Consider the following 15,247-nt stretch of genomic DNA (forward strand, 5'->3'; position numbering starts at 1 on the left):
CAGTTTTGCTGCGGGGAGGGAGGGGCACTGCAGACAAATATCACTGGCCTGTGTGGGGAGCACTCGGAGTGTTCTGGCCACCTGGGTTTGCACCTGCTCACGGCGTGTGTGCTTTCACTGTCTACACTGCTCAGGCTCCAGGCTGCTCTCCAGGGAGCGGGCCCTGAGTTGCGTGCACTTCCCAGGCCTAAGCCACTCAGGTTCCAGTTTTCGGGTACTCCACAAAAGCACAGATTCAGTTGGGCCTGCGTTTTGTGCCTTCCCCAGCTAGAGCAGCTCAGGCAGCCAGGAGCTTGAGGAGCGCACTCTCCCCAGGTGTTGTGCGCCTTCTCCCCTCCGCAGTCCCAGCCTCAGTTTCCACGCCCACTGGTTGGGCGCACCTTGTGTCTATTTTGGGGAGCTGGTCTCTAGCCGTGACCCTCCTGGCAGATGTCAACCATCCAGAATCTCAGGAAGTCTTTGGATAGAGACTGGAAGCCTGTTTGCCATTTGGTAGGGGTGCTGTCTCTGGGGTCGAGTTTGCCCCTTTCCCCTCCCCCCTGCCTCCTGCCTCCAGCGGGGATTGGGCCAGTCCACCGCCGGCTAGCTCTTCTCTGAAATTGCTCAGTCCTTCCCTTGTTCTGCGAACAGGCCGGCAATGTGTTCCGTTAGCGCTTTTCGCTGGTAATTCTCTCTTGCTATCCCACAGTTTAAGTTGCTATCTTACATTAGCTCCCTCCAATTGCCCTCAGGGCATTCAGGCTCCCGTCCTTACCCTAAGCAATGCCGCCTGCCCCTCTCGGTTCAGCCCCTACTTGCTGGTGGCGGATGCGAGCGTCTGGGGTACTTTTCTGCTGGGAGTTGCTTTTAGGCATGTAATCTGTGGGTTTTATTTATTTTTCCTCCCAGTTAGGGTGCCCTCCAAGATTCGAAAACTTCCCCCAGACCCGCCAGTGAGAGGGTTTCCTGGTGTCTGGAAACTTCCTCTATTATGACTCCCTTCCAGGGATGGGTCTCCGTCCCTAGCTCTTTTGTCTCTCTTTTTATCTTTTATATTTTGTCCTACCTCCTTTCGAAGACAATGGGCTGCTTTTCTGGGTGCCTGATGTCCTCTGCTAGTGATCAGAAGTTGTTTTGTGGAGTTTGCTCAGCGTTCAAATGTTCTTTCGATGAATTTGTAGGGGAGAAAGTGGTCTCCCTGGCCTATTCCTCTGCCGTCTTAGCTCCTCCTTTAAGACTCTGCTTTTAAAGGTTAATTTAAATGATAAACGTACAGTATAGGATAGAACTAGGTAATTTGACTTTTGTGTGGAACTTTATGACAAATATTTTTAGAAAGCAGTAAAACTCTCTGTGTTTGTAATCTTGATCCCTCTCCCCCATAAAGTTATATTTGGGGAAGTAGAAAGTACATTAATACCAAAAGAAATACATACCAAAAAGAAAATTTACCCATATCCTTACTACTCAGAGACAACCACTTTTAACATTTTGATGTATTGCTCTCTAGATTTCATGTTGTAAAATTGCAAGGTGTTATTTAATCTCTAGTTGTGTTTCAAGTATGTATTGCAGTTCACTTAAATCTATACATTCTTCAGAAGTATTTTTGTAATAAAAGCAAGTTTCTCTCTTAGTACAAATGAAATATTTGAATTTCTGTATGCAAAACTAAGTAGAGTCCACTGATCCAAGGTGGGGGTTAACAGAAGAAAGTTTTGTAAACTGAAAAATTCTTTATGAGTACAGTTTTATATTATTTCATTACTCTGAATAATCTGAGGACATGATTATTTTACCCCTTGATGTTGCTGTGTATTGTGTGTTTAATATTGCATCTACCTTATGAAAAGTACTTAACTTCTGTGTAAACTTTTGTGTTCCTTAGAATAAATATATTCCATTTCATTGAAAGTCAGGTGACTCACCTTTTAAGAGGAGTTGGGTTTTACAGTATGTGATCGCTTTATTTAGAGTTTTTTTTAAAAATAATTTTTGTCACACTGAGAAGGTAGATCAGGCAGTTATAGTATTTTGCTTATGCTTATTATAGCAACTCCTAAACTAATTGTACTCGCAGAATACTGTTAAAGCTGTCAACTTCCAACTAATATTTCCCCACACTCTTATTATCATAGGCATTCTAGATCCATGATACAAATCAAAGAGAAAATCTATTCTGATGGATGAAATGATTACATGAGTATGTCCTATCCTTTCAGAATTACATTTAATGTTTTCATTGATGGACAAAGTTCCTAATGGGATAGAGCCAATGTTAAAAGACTTGGAGGAGCATATCATCAGTGCGGGCCTGGCAGATATGGTAGCAGCTGCTGAAACTATTACTACTGTAAGTTTTCCTCAATGACAGTAGTAGGTGTATATCAAGGTTATTTTGTAAATGCAGGATCAGGTATTTAAACTAGTAATTGATGGTAAAATAGTGATGTTGGAACATCTTTCCTAAGAAAAAATATTTCAGAAAATTTTCCAAATTTTAAAGCTATAATTTATTAAAATTATGTTTATATTTTCTTTTTTTGTGTGTATTAGTCTCTTTTTTAAAACTCAATATAAAACACTTTATTTTTTAGGACTCTGAGAAGTATGTTGAGCAGTTACTTACACTATTTAATAGATTCAGTAAACTTGTCAAAGAAGCTTTTCAAGATGACCCACGATTTCTTACTGCAAGAGACAAGGTAATAGTCCTGTATATTAACACTGTTGTCATAATTTAATTGTAGTAAGAAACTTGCATCATTATGCTATTAAATTACAAAGTAAAAAACCTAGCAACTCTTATTTTTCAACAGTGGAGGGCAACCATATTGCATGTGATTTCTTATATGCTTTTGTAAGGATTGGGTATGCTTGTGAACCAGAATTTAGCTAGAAATTAGCTCTCTTCCTCATTTTTTCAAGAATGTTTTCCTCTTTAGAATATTACTGATTATTGAATTCCTACTCATCCTTCCTTAAGACTCAGCTCAAAGTATACTTCTCTTGGAATTTCCTTGATACTCTGCCTCCACCCACATCCTGTCCCAAGCAGAGTTGATTTCTTTGTCCTATTTCCTTTCCTACGGCTCTTATGAGAGTTATATCACATTTATCCCTGTTTTCCATACCTTATTTCCCACAATTATAGTCTAGGATAATGATAATGAAACATAATATTATCCTTAAAGTTGTATTTTTTTTAAATGTCATAAACCTATCACTAGAAATTACCATTAGTTTTCCCACTCTTAAACTACCTCTTCTTACTTCCCAAGTGAAATATTTTTCTAGATTCTAAAAAGACAATCAGCTTTCTCCAGTAGCTTTTTAAAAATCACTATTTTTAGATGGATAAATGGATAGAAAGGTACAGAGGTAAATAAAATATGAAAGGGATGTAAGGGAGTGTGGAGGTAATAAGGTGGTTGGAAATATTAAATTGAGTGGCCTGCAAAGGCTTTATTGAGGTGACATTCAGATTAAGATTGAAGTTGACTAAGAAACAAGTCACCTGGCTGTCTGAGGGAATAATGCTTTAGCCAGAAGGGACAGCACTTGTAAAGACTCTAAGGCAAGACTATACCTGTCATGTTCCAGAACCAGAGAAGAAAGAGATCACTGTGGCCAGAGTGGACTGAGTGAGGGGGAGAATAGTAAGAAATCAGAAATGGGTAGTCAGGGATAACAGGAGACCAGATCTTCGTAGGACTGTGAGAGCCATGGTAAGGAGTTTTATTTCTACTCTGAGTAGTATAGGAACTCATAGAAAGGTCTCAAACTAAATGACAGAATCTGACTTAACATTTTATCAGAATCACCTGTCTTACTACAAAAAGAACAGGCTGAAGGAGGCAAGAGAGGAAGCAAGAATATGGGTTAAGAACCTATTTAAGTAATTCAGTTAAGTAATGATGGAAGCACAGCCCAGAAGGATAGTAGGTGGAGTTGTTGGATTTTTAATGTGTTGTGAAAATAGAGTATGTAGGACTTGATACTAGAATCAGATGTGGAATGTGATCAAAAGAGATCAGTCAAGGATGACACTCACATTTTCTGATCAGTCAAAAGTATATGCTTGCTGAGGTGATGGAAGATGAAGACTTTGAAAGAAGCAGGTTTGGGGGAGACAGTTAAAGAGAGACTAGGAACTCGGTTCTGGACAAAGTTAACTTTGAAATGTTTATTAAACATCCATATGGCAACATCAGATCTGGAGCTTAATGGAGGGGGTGGGCCTTCAAAAATAAATTTGGGACCTTCAGCATATAGATGGTTTTTAAAGCTCTGACACTGGCTGTATAAAGTCTTCAAATTAAGAGTGAGGGTAGCAAAGAGAAGAAACCCAAGGATTGATCTGGGCCATTCTAAAGTTCGTTATTGGAAAAATAGGAACCATCTTTCCTGAGGAGAGAGGAGAATGCTGTGCTAGAAAACAAGTGGGAAACACTTTGCAGGAAGAGGACATGGTTTGCTGTTTTAAAATCCTGATTTTAAAGGTCAGGTAGGATGAGAGTCTAACCGACTGTGGTCTTCAGCTCCGTGGAGGTTGTGAGTGACTTTGACAAGAATGATTGATTGGAATAGAAGTGTGAAAGCCTGATTAAAACAGTTTCAAATAAGAATGGTTGTAGTGAAATTAGTGACAATGAGTTAGATAATTCTTCTAGAAGTTTAGCTTAATGAGAGACAGAGAAATATGGGGCAGTAGCCAAAGGTGGACAAAGCCAAGAGAGAATCTTTAAGATTTAAAATAATATATATGCATACTGAGGCTATAAAAATAATGGAGAAAGGGAAAATTGATGATGCTGGAGAAAGAGGAGGGAATTCTGATTACTTTGGTTTTCTCATTGAAATAGGAAGTCATATCATCAGCTGAGAATATGCATGAGGGAGGAAATACTGGAGATTTGAAGAGAAAGGAGGTGACATGAAAATATTTTCTAGGAGACTGCGTGGACAAGAGAAAATGTTATGGTTATCAAGCAGCATTAAGACCTCACTTGAGAATAATGATAATCATAACATGACAAGAGCATGTTGAAATCATTAACTTGAAAAATTCTATCAGGCCAGATAACCATATATGCAAAACAGAAAGAGAGACACAGATGTACAGAACAGACTTTGGGACTCTATGGGAGAAGGCAAGGGTGGGATATTCTGAGAGAATAGCATTGAAACAAGTATACTATCAAGGGTGAAACTGGTCACCAGCCCAGGTTGGATGCATGAGACAAGTGCTCAGGGCTGGTGCACTGGGAAGACCCAGAGGGATGGGATGGGGAGGGAGGCGGGAGGGGGAATCGGGGTGGGGAACACACATAAATCCATGGCTGATTCATGTCAGTGTATGGCAAAAACCACTACAATGTTGTAAAGTAATTAGCCTCCAACTAATAAAAATAAATGGAAAAAAAAATGTAAGGGAGAAAAAAAAAGGCTAATTTGTATTTTTTAGAATTACAGTAATTCCTCTAACTGTATTTTAAGTATTAAAAATAATGTTCATATCTTATTTTACATTATTTGCAGGCATATAAAGCAGTTGTTAATGATGCTACCATATTTAAACTTGAATTACCTTTGAAGCAGAAGGGGTAAGTGTTTTAAATCATATGTTTATAATTCTTAGATTTTACGGAGTGTATAATATGTTATTAGATATGCATATGCAAAGTGCCCTATTTCCCTAACCCTATGAGGTTTATTTTTTGTTTTTTAACTGTTACGATTTTGCTGCCTTTGATTATTAAAAACTGTCTTGATTTTAAATTTTATATTATCTCTTCTTGTGACCAAAGAATGTTGACCTTCTTTTTTTAAGTTAAAAAAGTTTTGTTCTAAATCTTTCAGAATCTTTGCTTGGTTTTTCTTCCTCATTGTTCACCAGTTACTTTATAACCTATAAAAGCATAGAATATGACTCTCTTCACCATGATGATTAAAAAAAGAGAAATTGGAACTATGCTGGTAGTCCCGTGGCTACGCCTCCACACTTCCAGTGCAGGGGACTCAGGTTTGATCCCCTGGTCAGGGAGCTAGATCCCACATGCTGAAACTGAGAGTTCGCATGCCACAACTAAAGATCCTGCATGCTGCAACTAAGACCTGGCACATCCAAATAAATAAAAAATTTTTTTCCAAAAGGATATAAATTTTAATGTGAATGTTTATGTTACTGTTTTTTTAAATTGATTTGTTGGTGAGTTTTCATCTCAAGTAAAGATCTGTTCATGCTAACTACTATTATAAAAAAATCTGAAAATGAAAATTTAATGATCTATTAATTAATCTGAGCTAGTTGTAGTATCTTCAGAGTAGTACTGAGTATCACTAAAAGTTAATTGGAAAAATGCTCTTTTGTAATTTTAAATAAATTATACATAATGTTAAAATACTTGAAAATAGGGCTTTATTTTTTGTTTTGTTTAAATCATTTTCATTTTGTCTTTTTTGAGCCATATAAATTATTTGAGTGCTAGTACAGTGGAAGACACCTGGGTCATACACTTTTATAGTAATTGGCATTGTTTGGAAGGGCATTTGTTGTGTTCTCTTTATAAATATGAAAAATATAACCCTGCATCTTGGAGATTTCTTCATATGAATACAGAAAGGTCTTCCTTATTCTCCAGTTTCCACCTTTTTTCAATGAAAATATTCAGACTTAAGAGTAAAGTCACCTTTGTTGCTTTATTAAATAATGTATCATCCTGTATGTCCGTCAGTTAACTTTTTAAGTGTATTTCAAAAGGAGTTGCAGGCATCAGTAACCGTTACTCCCCAAACATTTTATCATGCAGTCATTAATTGAATATCATGTTTGTTTTGAGATAAAATTGACCTACAGTCAAATCCATAAATCTTGTGTTTAATTTTGTGAGATATGACAAATGCCTCCATCCCTATTAAAATAAACATTGTTTTCATCATCCTTGAGAGTTACTTCATGTCCATTCCCAATTAGTCCCACCCCTATCCCCACCTTCTTCCAGAAGGCAACTATTGTTCTGATTATTTCAAGATAGGTTAGGTTTGCCTGATCTAGGACTGCATATAAATTGAATTCATAAAATAGTGTATTATTTGTGTAAAACTTTTTTTCAACTCACCATACTGTTTTTAAGATTTATGCATGTTTTTGTATATCACAGTGGTTTGTTTCCCAAAGTGATTGTACTGTTTTACACTCCCACTAGCATATGATTTTTTTCATGTATTTCCACCAGTTTTTCATGTATTTTTTTGGTATTCTTATATTTTTTGAGAATGAGGATTAAATGGTATTCTCACGCATCCAGAGTGACTGGATGTATGTTCCGTTGTCTCAGTATAGTTTTGTTTTATTAACTGCGTTGGGTCTCCGTTGTGGCCTGCGGAACTTTGTGCTGCAGTACACAGGCTCCAGTTGTGTGTGGGCCGCAGAGCGCACAGCCTTCAGTAGTTGCGGCCGTGGGCTTAGGTGCTCCGAGGCTTGTGGGACCTTCGTTCCCTGACCAAGGATCAAACCCAGGTCCCCTGCATCACAGGGCAGATACTTAACAACTGGACCACCAGGGAAGTCCCCTAAGTATATTTTTGATTCCCATTTCCCTCGTGACTATTGATATTGAACAGTTTTTCATGTACTTTTTTGGTATTCTTACATTTTTCTTTATAAAGTGTTCAGATTTTTTGCCTGTTCATTAGTGAACTATGAGTTCTTACATATTCTGTATATCGGTCCTTTGTTGTATGTGTGCTTTTCTTTTGTGGATTTTGCTATGTTTTATCTAGGAAACCTCTGTCTACATCTACCACTAGGACAAGAAGATAATCTTCTGTTTTGTTTTAGAAGCTTTGTAATTTGTAGCTTTCACATTTAAGTCTAAGAGCTGCCTTAAATTGATATTTGTATATAGTGTAAGGTAGGGGTTAAATTTCATTTTTTTCTTTTCTTTATGGTGGCCAGTGGTTTCATCACCATTTATTGGAAATACTTTCCATTCCCCACTGCATTGTTTTGGTGCCTTTTATGAAGAATCAAGTGACTTAAAAATATGCATGTTTTTCTGGACTTTCTATTCTATTCCAGTGAATTAAATGAATATCCTTAGGCCATTTCAAATAGTTATGATTAATAAAGTTCTGCAAGAAGTCAAAGTCCCCAACTAATAAAAATAAATGGAAAAAATAAATAAATAAATAAATAAAGTCGAAGTTAGCTGGTGTAACTTTGTTCTTTCTTTCTCTTGAGTGCTTTTGATACTCTAGTATTTTGCTAGTATATAGAAATATGGTTGTTTTTTGTAAATTGATCTTATACTGTTACCTTGTTAAAGTTATTAGTGCTAGTAGTTCTTTTATAGATTTCCTAAAATTTTCTATGTAAAAAAATCATGTAATCTCTGAATAAAAGAGTCATTTCTTTTTATAAGTACAGTGTTGAACAGAAATAGTGAGAGTGGGCGTCCTTACCTTTTTCGCCAAGCTTTGAGGAAAAGCCTTAATATTTTGTCTCTAAGTACAAAGTTAGGTAAGGATTTTTCATAGGGTTGCTTTTTATTTGTAATTTGCTGGAAAATTTTGGTGATAAATGAGTGTTGATTTACTATATGTTTTTTCTGTGTCAAATGACCGTAGGTTTTTCTTCCTTATTCTTTTATCTTTTAAGTACTTTATTTGGCTGTGTCAGGTCTTAGTTGCAGCGTGCAGTTTCTTTCATTGCAGCGCGCAGGCTCAGTAGCTGCAGCACGTAGGCTTAGTTCCCCACAGCATATGAGATCTTAGATCCCCAAACAGGGGTCGAACTGGAGTCCCCAGCATTGGAAGGCAGATTCTTAACCACCCGACTGCCGGGGAAGTCTCGTTCCTTACTCTTTTGATGTGATGACATACATTGACGGGGGTTGGATTGCTGAGGATTGTTGAAGAGGGGTTTATTTAAAGGAATTAGCTTATGTAATTGTGTTATCTTCTGCTTAGTCGCTCAGTCGTGCCAACTCTTTGCAACCCCATGGACTGCAGCTTGCCAGGCTCCTCTGTCAATGGGGATTCTCCAGGCAAGAATACTGGGGTGGGTTGCCTTGCCCTCCTCCAGGGGATCTTCCCAACCCAGGGATCAAACCCAGGTCTCCCACATTGCAGGTGAATTCTTTACCATTCGAACCACCAGGGAAGCCCCTCATTACTGTGTAATGGTAAAAATAAAAGTAAAGTATTAGTTGCTCAGTCGTGTCTGACTCTTTGAGACCCCATGGACTGTAGCCCACCAGGCTCCTCCATCCACAGGATTTTCCAGGTAAGAATACTGGAGTGGGTCACCATTTCCTTCTCCAGGGCATCTTCTCAACCCAGGGATTGAACCCTGGTTTCCTGCCTTGCAGGCAGACTCTTTGTCGTCTGGTAGTTGTGGGAGTTGGCAAATTTAAAGTTTGTTGGGCAGGCTAGCAGGCTGGAAATTGTTGGACAGGAGTTGACTCTACACTTGGGGCAGAATTTCTTCTTAGAAAGAAACCTCAATTCTGTTTTGTTTGGTTTTTTAATTTATATATAGGAATATAGTTGATTTACAATGTTGTGTTAGTTTCAGATGTACAGCAAACTGATTAACTTATATATATATATATCCGTTTTTCTGAGACTTTTTTCCCACTTTGCTTATTGCAGAATATTGAGTAGAGTTCCCTGTGCTTTAGAGTAGGTCCTTGTTGATTATCTATTTTATTTATGCATGTGTGCATGCTAAGTCATAACCAACTCTTTGCAACCCTATGGACTGTAGCCTGCCAGGCTTCTCTATCCGTGGGATTCTCCAGGCAAGTGGGTTGTTATTTCCTCCTCTAGACAATCTTCGTGACCCAGGGATCAAATCCACATCTCTTGTGTCTCTTGCATTGGCTGACGGGTTCTTTACCACTGTCACCACCTGGGAAGCCCCATTTTATGTGGAGCAGTGTGTATATGTTTGTTTGTTTTATAATTTTGCCTGGTTATTTCTGGCTGTGCTGGGTCTTTGCTGCTGTGTGGGCTTCCCTCTAGTTGCAGTGAGCGGAGGCTGCTCTCTAGTTGTGGTGCATGGGCTTCTCACTGCAGTGGCTGCTCTTGTAGGGAGGACGGGCTCTAGAGCGCGTGGGCTCAGTAGTTGTGGCTCTCAGGCTCTAGAGCGCATGCATGTGGTGCATGTGCGTGTGGGATCTTACCAGACCAGGAGTCAGACCCATGCCTCCTGCATTGGCAGGCGGATTCTTTACACCTGAGCCACTAGGAAAGCCCAGGAGTGTATATATATGTTAATTCTAAACTCTTGATTTATCCATCCCCACCCACTTTTCCCCATTCATAACCATGTTTGTTTTCAAAGTGTGATTCTGTTTCTGCTTTGTGAATAAGTTCATTTGTATCATTTTTTTTTTTTTAGATTTTACTTGTAAGTGGAATCATATATTTGTCTTTCTCTGACTTACTTCACTCATATGATAGATTCTAGGTCCATCCATGCTGCTGCAAATGGCATTATTTTGTTCTTTTTATGGTTGCGTGATATTCCATTGTATACTCGTACAACATCTTCTTTATCCATTCCTCTTGTCAGTTCAATTCAATTCAGTCCAGTCACTCAGTCATCTTGGACTCTTTGCGACCCCATGGACTGCGGCACGCCAGGCCTCCCTGTCCATCACCAACTCCCGGAGCCTACTCAAGCTCATGTCCATTGAGTCAGTGATGCCATCCAACTACCTTATCCTCTGTCATCCTCTTCTCCTCCTGCCTTCAATCTTTCTCAGCATCAGAGTCTTTTCAGATGAGTCAGTTCTTCACATCAGGTGGCCAAAGTATTGGAGTTTCAGCTTCAACATCAGTCCTTCCAGTGAATATTCAGGACTGATTTCCTTTAGGATGGACTGGGTTGGATCTTCTTGCTGTCCATTGCTCTGTCAGTGGCCATTTACTTAGGTTCCTTCCATGTCCTAGCTATTGTAAATAATGCTGCAGTGAACGTTGGGTTGCTTGTATCCTTTCGAATTATGTTTTTTTCTGGATATATGCCCAGGAGTGGGATTGCTGGATCATATAGTAGTTTTATTTTTAGTTTTTTAAGGACCCTCCATAACAGTTGTACCAACTTACATTCTCACCAACAGTGTAGGAGGGTTCTCCACAGCCTCTCCAGTATTTATTGTTTATAGACTTTTTAGACATTTTTAAAAAAATTATTTATTTGCTGTGCTGGATCTTAGTTGCTGCACAGACTTTCTCTAGTTGCAGCAAGCAGGGGCTGCTCTCTAGTTGCACTGCACAGGCTTCTCACTGTGGTGGCTTCTCTTGTTGCAGAGCACGGGCTCTAGGGTGCATGGGCTTCAGTAGTTGCAGCTTGTGGGTTCGGTAGTTGTGGCATCCAGGCTGTACGGCACAGGCTCAAAAGTTGTGGCCCATGGGCTTAGTTGCTCCATGGGATGTGGGATCGTCCCAGATCAGGGGTTGAATCCATGTCTCCTACAGTGGCAGACAGATCTTTACCAATGAGCCACCCGAGAAGCCCTATTTGTAGACTTTTTGATGCTAACCATTCTGACTGGTGGTGTGATACCTCATTGTATTTCGATTTGCATTTCTCTAATAATTGGCCATATTCAGCATCTTTTCATGTGCTTTTTGGCCATCTGTTGTCTTCCGAGAAATGTCTCTTTAGATCTTCTGCCCATTATTTGGGCTTCCTTGGTGGCTCAGACAGTAAAGAACCTGCCTGAAGTGCAGGAGACACAAGTTCGATCCCTGGATCAGGAGGATCCTCTGGAAAAGGGAATAACTACCCACTCCAGTATTCCTGCCTGTGAAATCCCATGGACAGACGAGCCTGGTGGGCTACAGTCAATCCATAGGGTCACAAAGAGTCAGACGCAAATAGATGACTTTCAGTTCACTTCACTTCACTCTTTGGCTTCCCAGGTGGTGCTAGTGGTAAAGAACCTGCCTGCCAATACAGGAGACATAAGAAACGTGGGTTTGATCCCTGGGTCGGGAAGATCCCATGGAGAGGGCGTGGCAACACACTCCAGTATTCTTGCCTGGAGAATCCCATGGACAGAGGAGCCTGGTGGGCTATAGTCCATAGGGTCACAGAGAGTCGGACACAACTGAAGCAACTTAGTACACACGCATGCCCATCATTTGATTAGGTTGTTTGTTGTTTTGATATTGAGCTGCATGAGCTATTTGTATATTTTGGAGATTAACCCTTTGTCAGTCACTTCATTTGCAAATATTTTCTCCCATTTTGTAGGTTGTCTTCACTTTGTTTATAGTTTCCTTTGCTATGCAAAAGTTTTTAAGTTTAATTAGGTCCCTTTTTTTTTGTTTGTTTTACTATTCTGTGAGGTAGATCCAGAAAGATCTTACTGCAGTTTATGTCAAAGGAGTGGTTCTGCCTGTGTTTACCTCTACGAGTTTTATAGTGTGCAGTCTTACATTTAGGTCTTTAATCCATTTGAGTTTATTTTTGTGTATAATGTTAGGAAGTGTTCTAATTTCATTCATTTGCATGTATTTGTCCAGTTTTTCTGGCATCATTTATTGAAGAGACTGTCTTTTCTCCATTGTGTATTCTTGCCCCCTGTGTCACAGATTAATCGACCATAGATGCATGGGTATATTTCTAGGCTTTCTGCCCTGTTCCATTGATGCATATTTCCATGTGTGTGTGTGTTTTATAGCAGTACCGTGCCAGTACAGTGTTGTGTGATGACTGAACTTTGTAGTGTGGTCTGCAGGTAGACAGCAGGGAGCCCGATTCCTTCAGCTGCACTCTTCTTCCTCAGGAAACATTGAATTTTTTTAAGGAAACATTTAACCAAGGTTGAATTCTTGGCATAAATTCTACTTGGTGATGATGTATTAATTCTTTTTGTATATTCCTGGATTTAATTTGCTTATGTTCTGTTAAATATTTTTGTTTATTTTGGGGAATGATTTACCTCTTTCTGGCCTCTGTGCCTTGTATAATTTTCAGTTTTGTGATATTTTTATTGTTTTCTGATTTTAGGATTATGTTGGCCTCATAAAAAGGTTTGAGAGTTATTCTCTCCTTTTGTATGGTTTTAAACGAAATACGTTAATTGGTATTACTTCTTCCTTAAATGTTTGGTAGAATTCATTGGTAAAACCATTTGGGCTGGGAGTTTTCTCTGTGGGCAGATACTGATTACAAGTTCAATTTCTTTAATAGATACAGGGCTCTTCAAATTTTTTAATTTAATCTTGTTTTAGTTTTGGTTAAATTGTGCTTTTTAAGGTATCTTTTTTTCTCAGTTGTCAAAATAATATACACAAAGTTGGAAGTTTCATTATCTTTTTCTCTCTGAAAATATATTAAAACTTTTTTTATAGAACTATTTGAGAGTAAGTTGTTCATTATTCCAAGTACAGTTGTGTATATTTTCTACAAATATAATCCCAGTACAACTCTCAAAATAATTAAAATTGACTTTGATTTATAATAACCATCTACTCAGATCACTTTAAGCTTATTGACTATATTGTATTCTTTGTAGCAGAAGGATCCAGTACAGAATCGTGTTTTACGTTTAGTTGTTATATACCTTTTTCTTTGGTCTGGAACCATCTCTCCTTTGACTCTTGTTACCTTGACATTTTTGAAGATTACAGTCCAGATTTTTTGTGGGATATTCCTTAGTTTGAGTTAATCTGATGGGTTGTTTTTTTTTAAGATTCAGGTTTGCATCTTTGGCAGAAGTGAAAGTCTATTATTCTTACTGCATTTTTTGTTTTTGTTTTGGCCATGCCACATAGCTTATGGAATCCTAGTTCCTCAACCTGGAATTGACACTTGTCAGTGAAAGGGTGGAGTCCTGACCACTGGGCCACCAGGGAGTTCCCTTACTGCAGCTTATCTAAATGAGGGTGCATGATTTTGATTTATTGCAGTATCAATTTTATTTAGTTTGGTCACCTGATTAAGTTAGTGCATGCCACACTTCTCCACTCAGTTATTCCTTTTCTTTTTGTAATTAGGTATTTGTTGACACGTACTTTAAAACTATGTAAAGATTCCATCAGTTCAGTTCAGTTCAGTCACTCAGTCGTGTCTGACTGTTTGCGACCCCATGGATTGCAGCCAGCCAGGCTTCCATGTCCATCACCAACTCCCGGAGCTTGCTCAAACTCATGTCCATTGAGTCAGTGATGCCATCCAACCATCTCATCCTCTGTCGTCCCCTTCTCCTCCTGCCTTCAATCTTTCCCAGCATCAGGGTCTTTTCAAATGAGTCAGTTTGTCACATCAGGTGGCCAAAGTGTTTGAGCTTCAGCATCAGTCCTTCCAATGAATATTCAGGACTGATTTCCTTTAGATCCCATCATTGCTTGTTAAATTTTCAGTTCATACATTGATTTATCATCTCAGTATGGATTCAGTTTACTATTACTGTATTTATTCAGTGGGTTCTCTGGTTTTTTTGGGGGCAGGGTGGTGTGCCACACGGCTTACAGGATCTCAGTTCCCAGGCCATGGCAGTTAAAACCCTGAATCCTAACCACTAGACCACCAAGGAACTCTCATTTTGTTGTTGTTATTGTTCAGTTGCTAAGTCGTGTCAACTCTCTACAACTCCATGGACTGAAGGATGCCAGGTTCCTCTGTTCTCCACTATCTGCCAGAATTTGCTCAAATTCATGTCCATTGAGTTGATGATGCAGTCTAACCATTTCATTCTCTGCCACCCTCTTCTCCTTTTGCCTTCAATCATTCCCAGCATCAGGGTCTTTTCTAGTGAGTCAGGTCTTCACATCAGGTGGCCAAAGGATTGGGGCTTCAGCTTCAGCCTCAATCCCTCCAATGAATTATTCAGGTTTGGTTTTCTTTAGGATTGACTGGTTTGGTCTCCTTGCAGTCCAAGGGACTCTCAACAGTCTTCTCCACACCGTAATTCAAAAGTATCAATTCATCAGTGATCAGCCTTCTTTTTTGTGGTCCAGCTCTCACATCTGTACATGACTGCTGGAAGAACCATAGTCTTGAGCGTACTGACCTTTGTCAGCAGTAATGTCTATGCTTTTTAATATGCTGTCTAGATTTGTCATAGCTTTACTCCCAGGCAGCAAGTGTCTTTTAAATTTATGGCTAGAGTCAGTGTCCGCAGTGATTTTGGGACCCAAGAAAACAAAATCTGTCACTGCTTCCACTTTTTCTCCATCTATTTGCCATGAAGTGGTGGGACCAGATGCCATGATCTTAATTTTATTCATGTTGAGTTTCAGGCCA

General features: G+C 39.1%; 1 protein-coding gene across 2 annotated transcripts in view; it reads left to right on the forward strand.

Annotated features, from left to right (window-relative positions):
* CUL5 (cullin 5) overlaps window positions 1–15,247 on the forward strand; it is a 129,665-nt gene that overhangs the window by 93,337 nt on the left and 21,081 nt on the right. For both annotated transcript variants that reach the window (XM_043898309.1, XM_043898318.1), the window contains 3 exons: window positions 2,202–2,332; window positions 2,577–2,684; window positions 5,521–5,585. In XM_043898309.1, the coding sequence (XP_043754244.1) occupies window positions 2,202–2,332; window positions 2,577–2,684; window positions 5,521–5,585 (304 nt within the window). The remainder of the gene's footprint in view (window positions 1–2,201; window positions 2,333–2,576; window positions 2,685–5,520; window positions 5,586–15,247) is intronic.

The sequence above is a fragment of the Cervus elaphus genome, chromosome 1, assembly GCF_910594005.1.
Source record: "Cervus elaphus chromosome 1, mCerEla1.1, whole genome shotgun sequence".
Taxonomy (NCBI): Eukaryota; Metazoa; Chordata; class Mammalia; order Artiodactyla; family Cervidae; genus Cervus; species Cervus elaphus.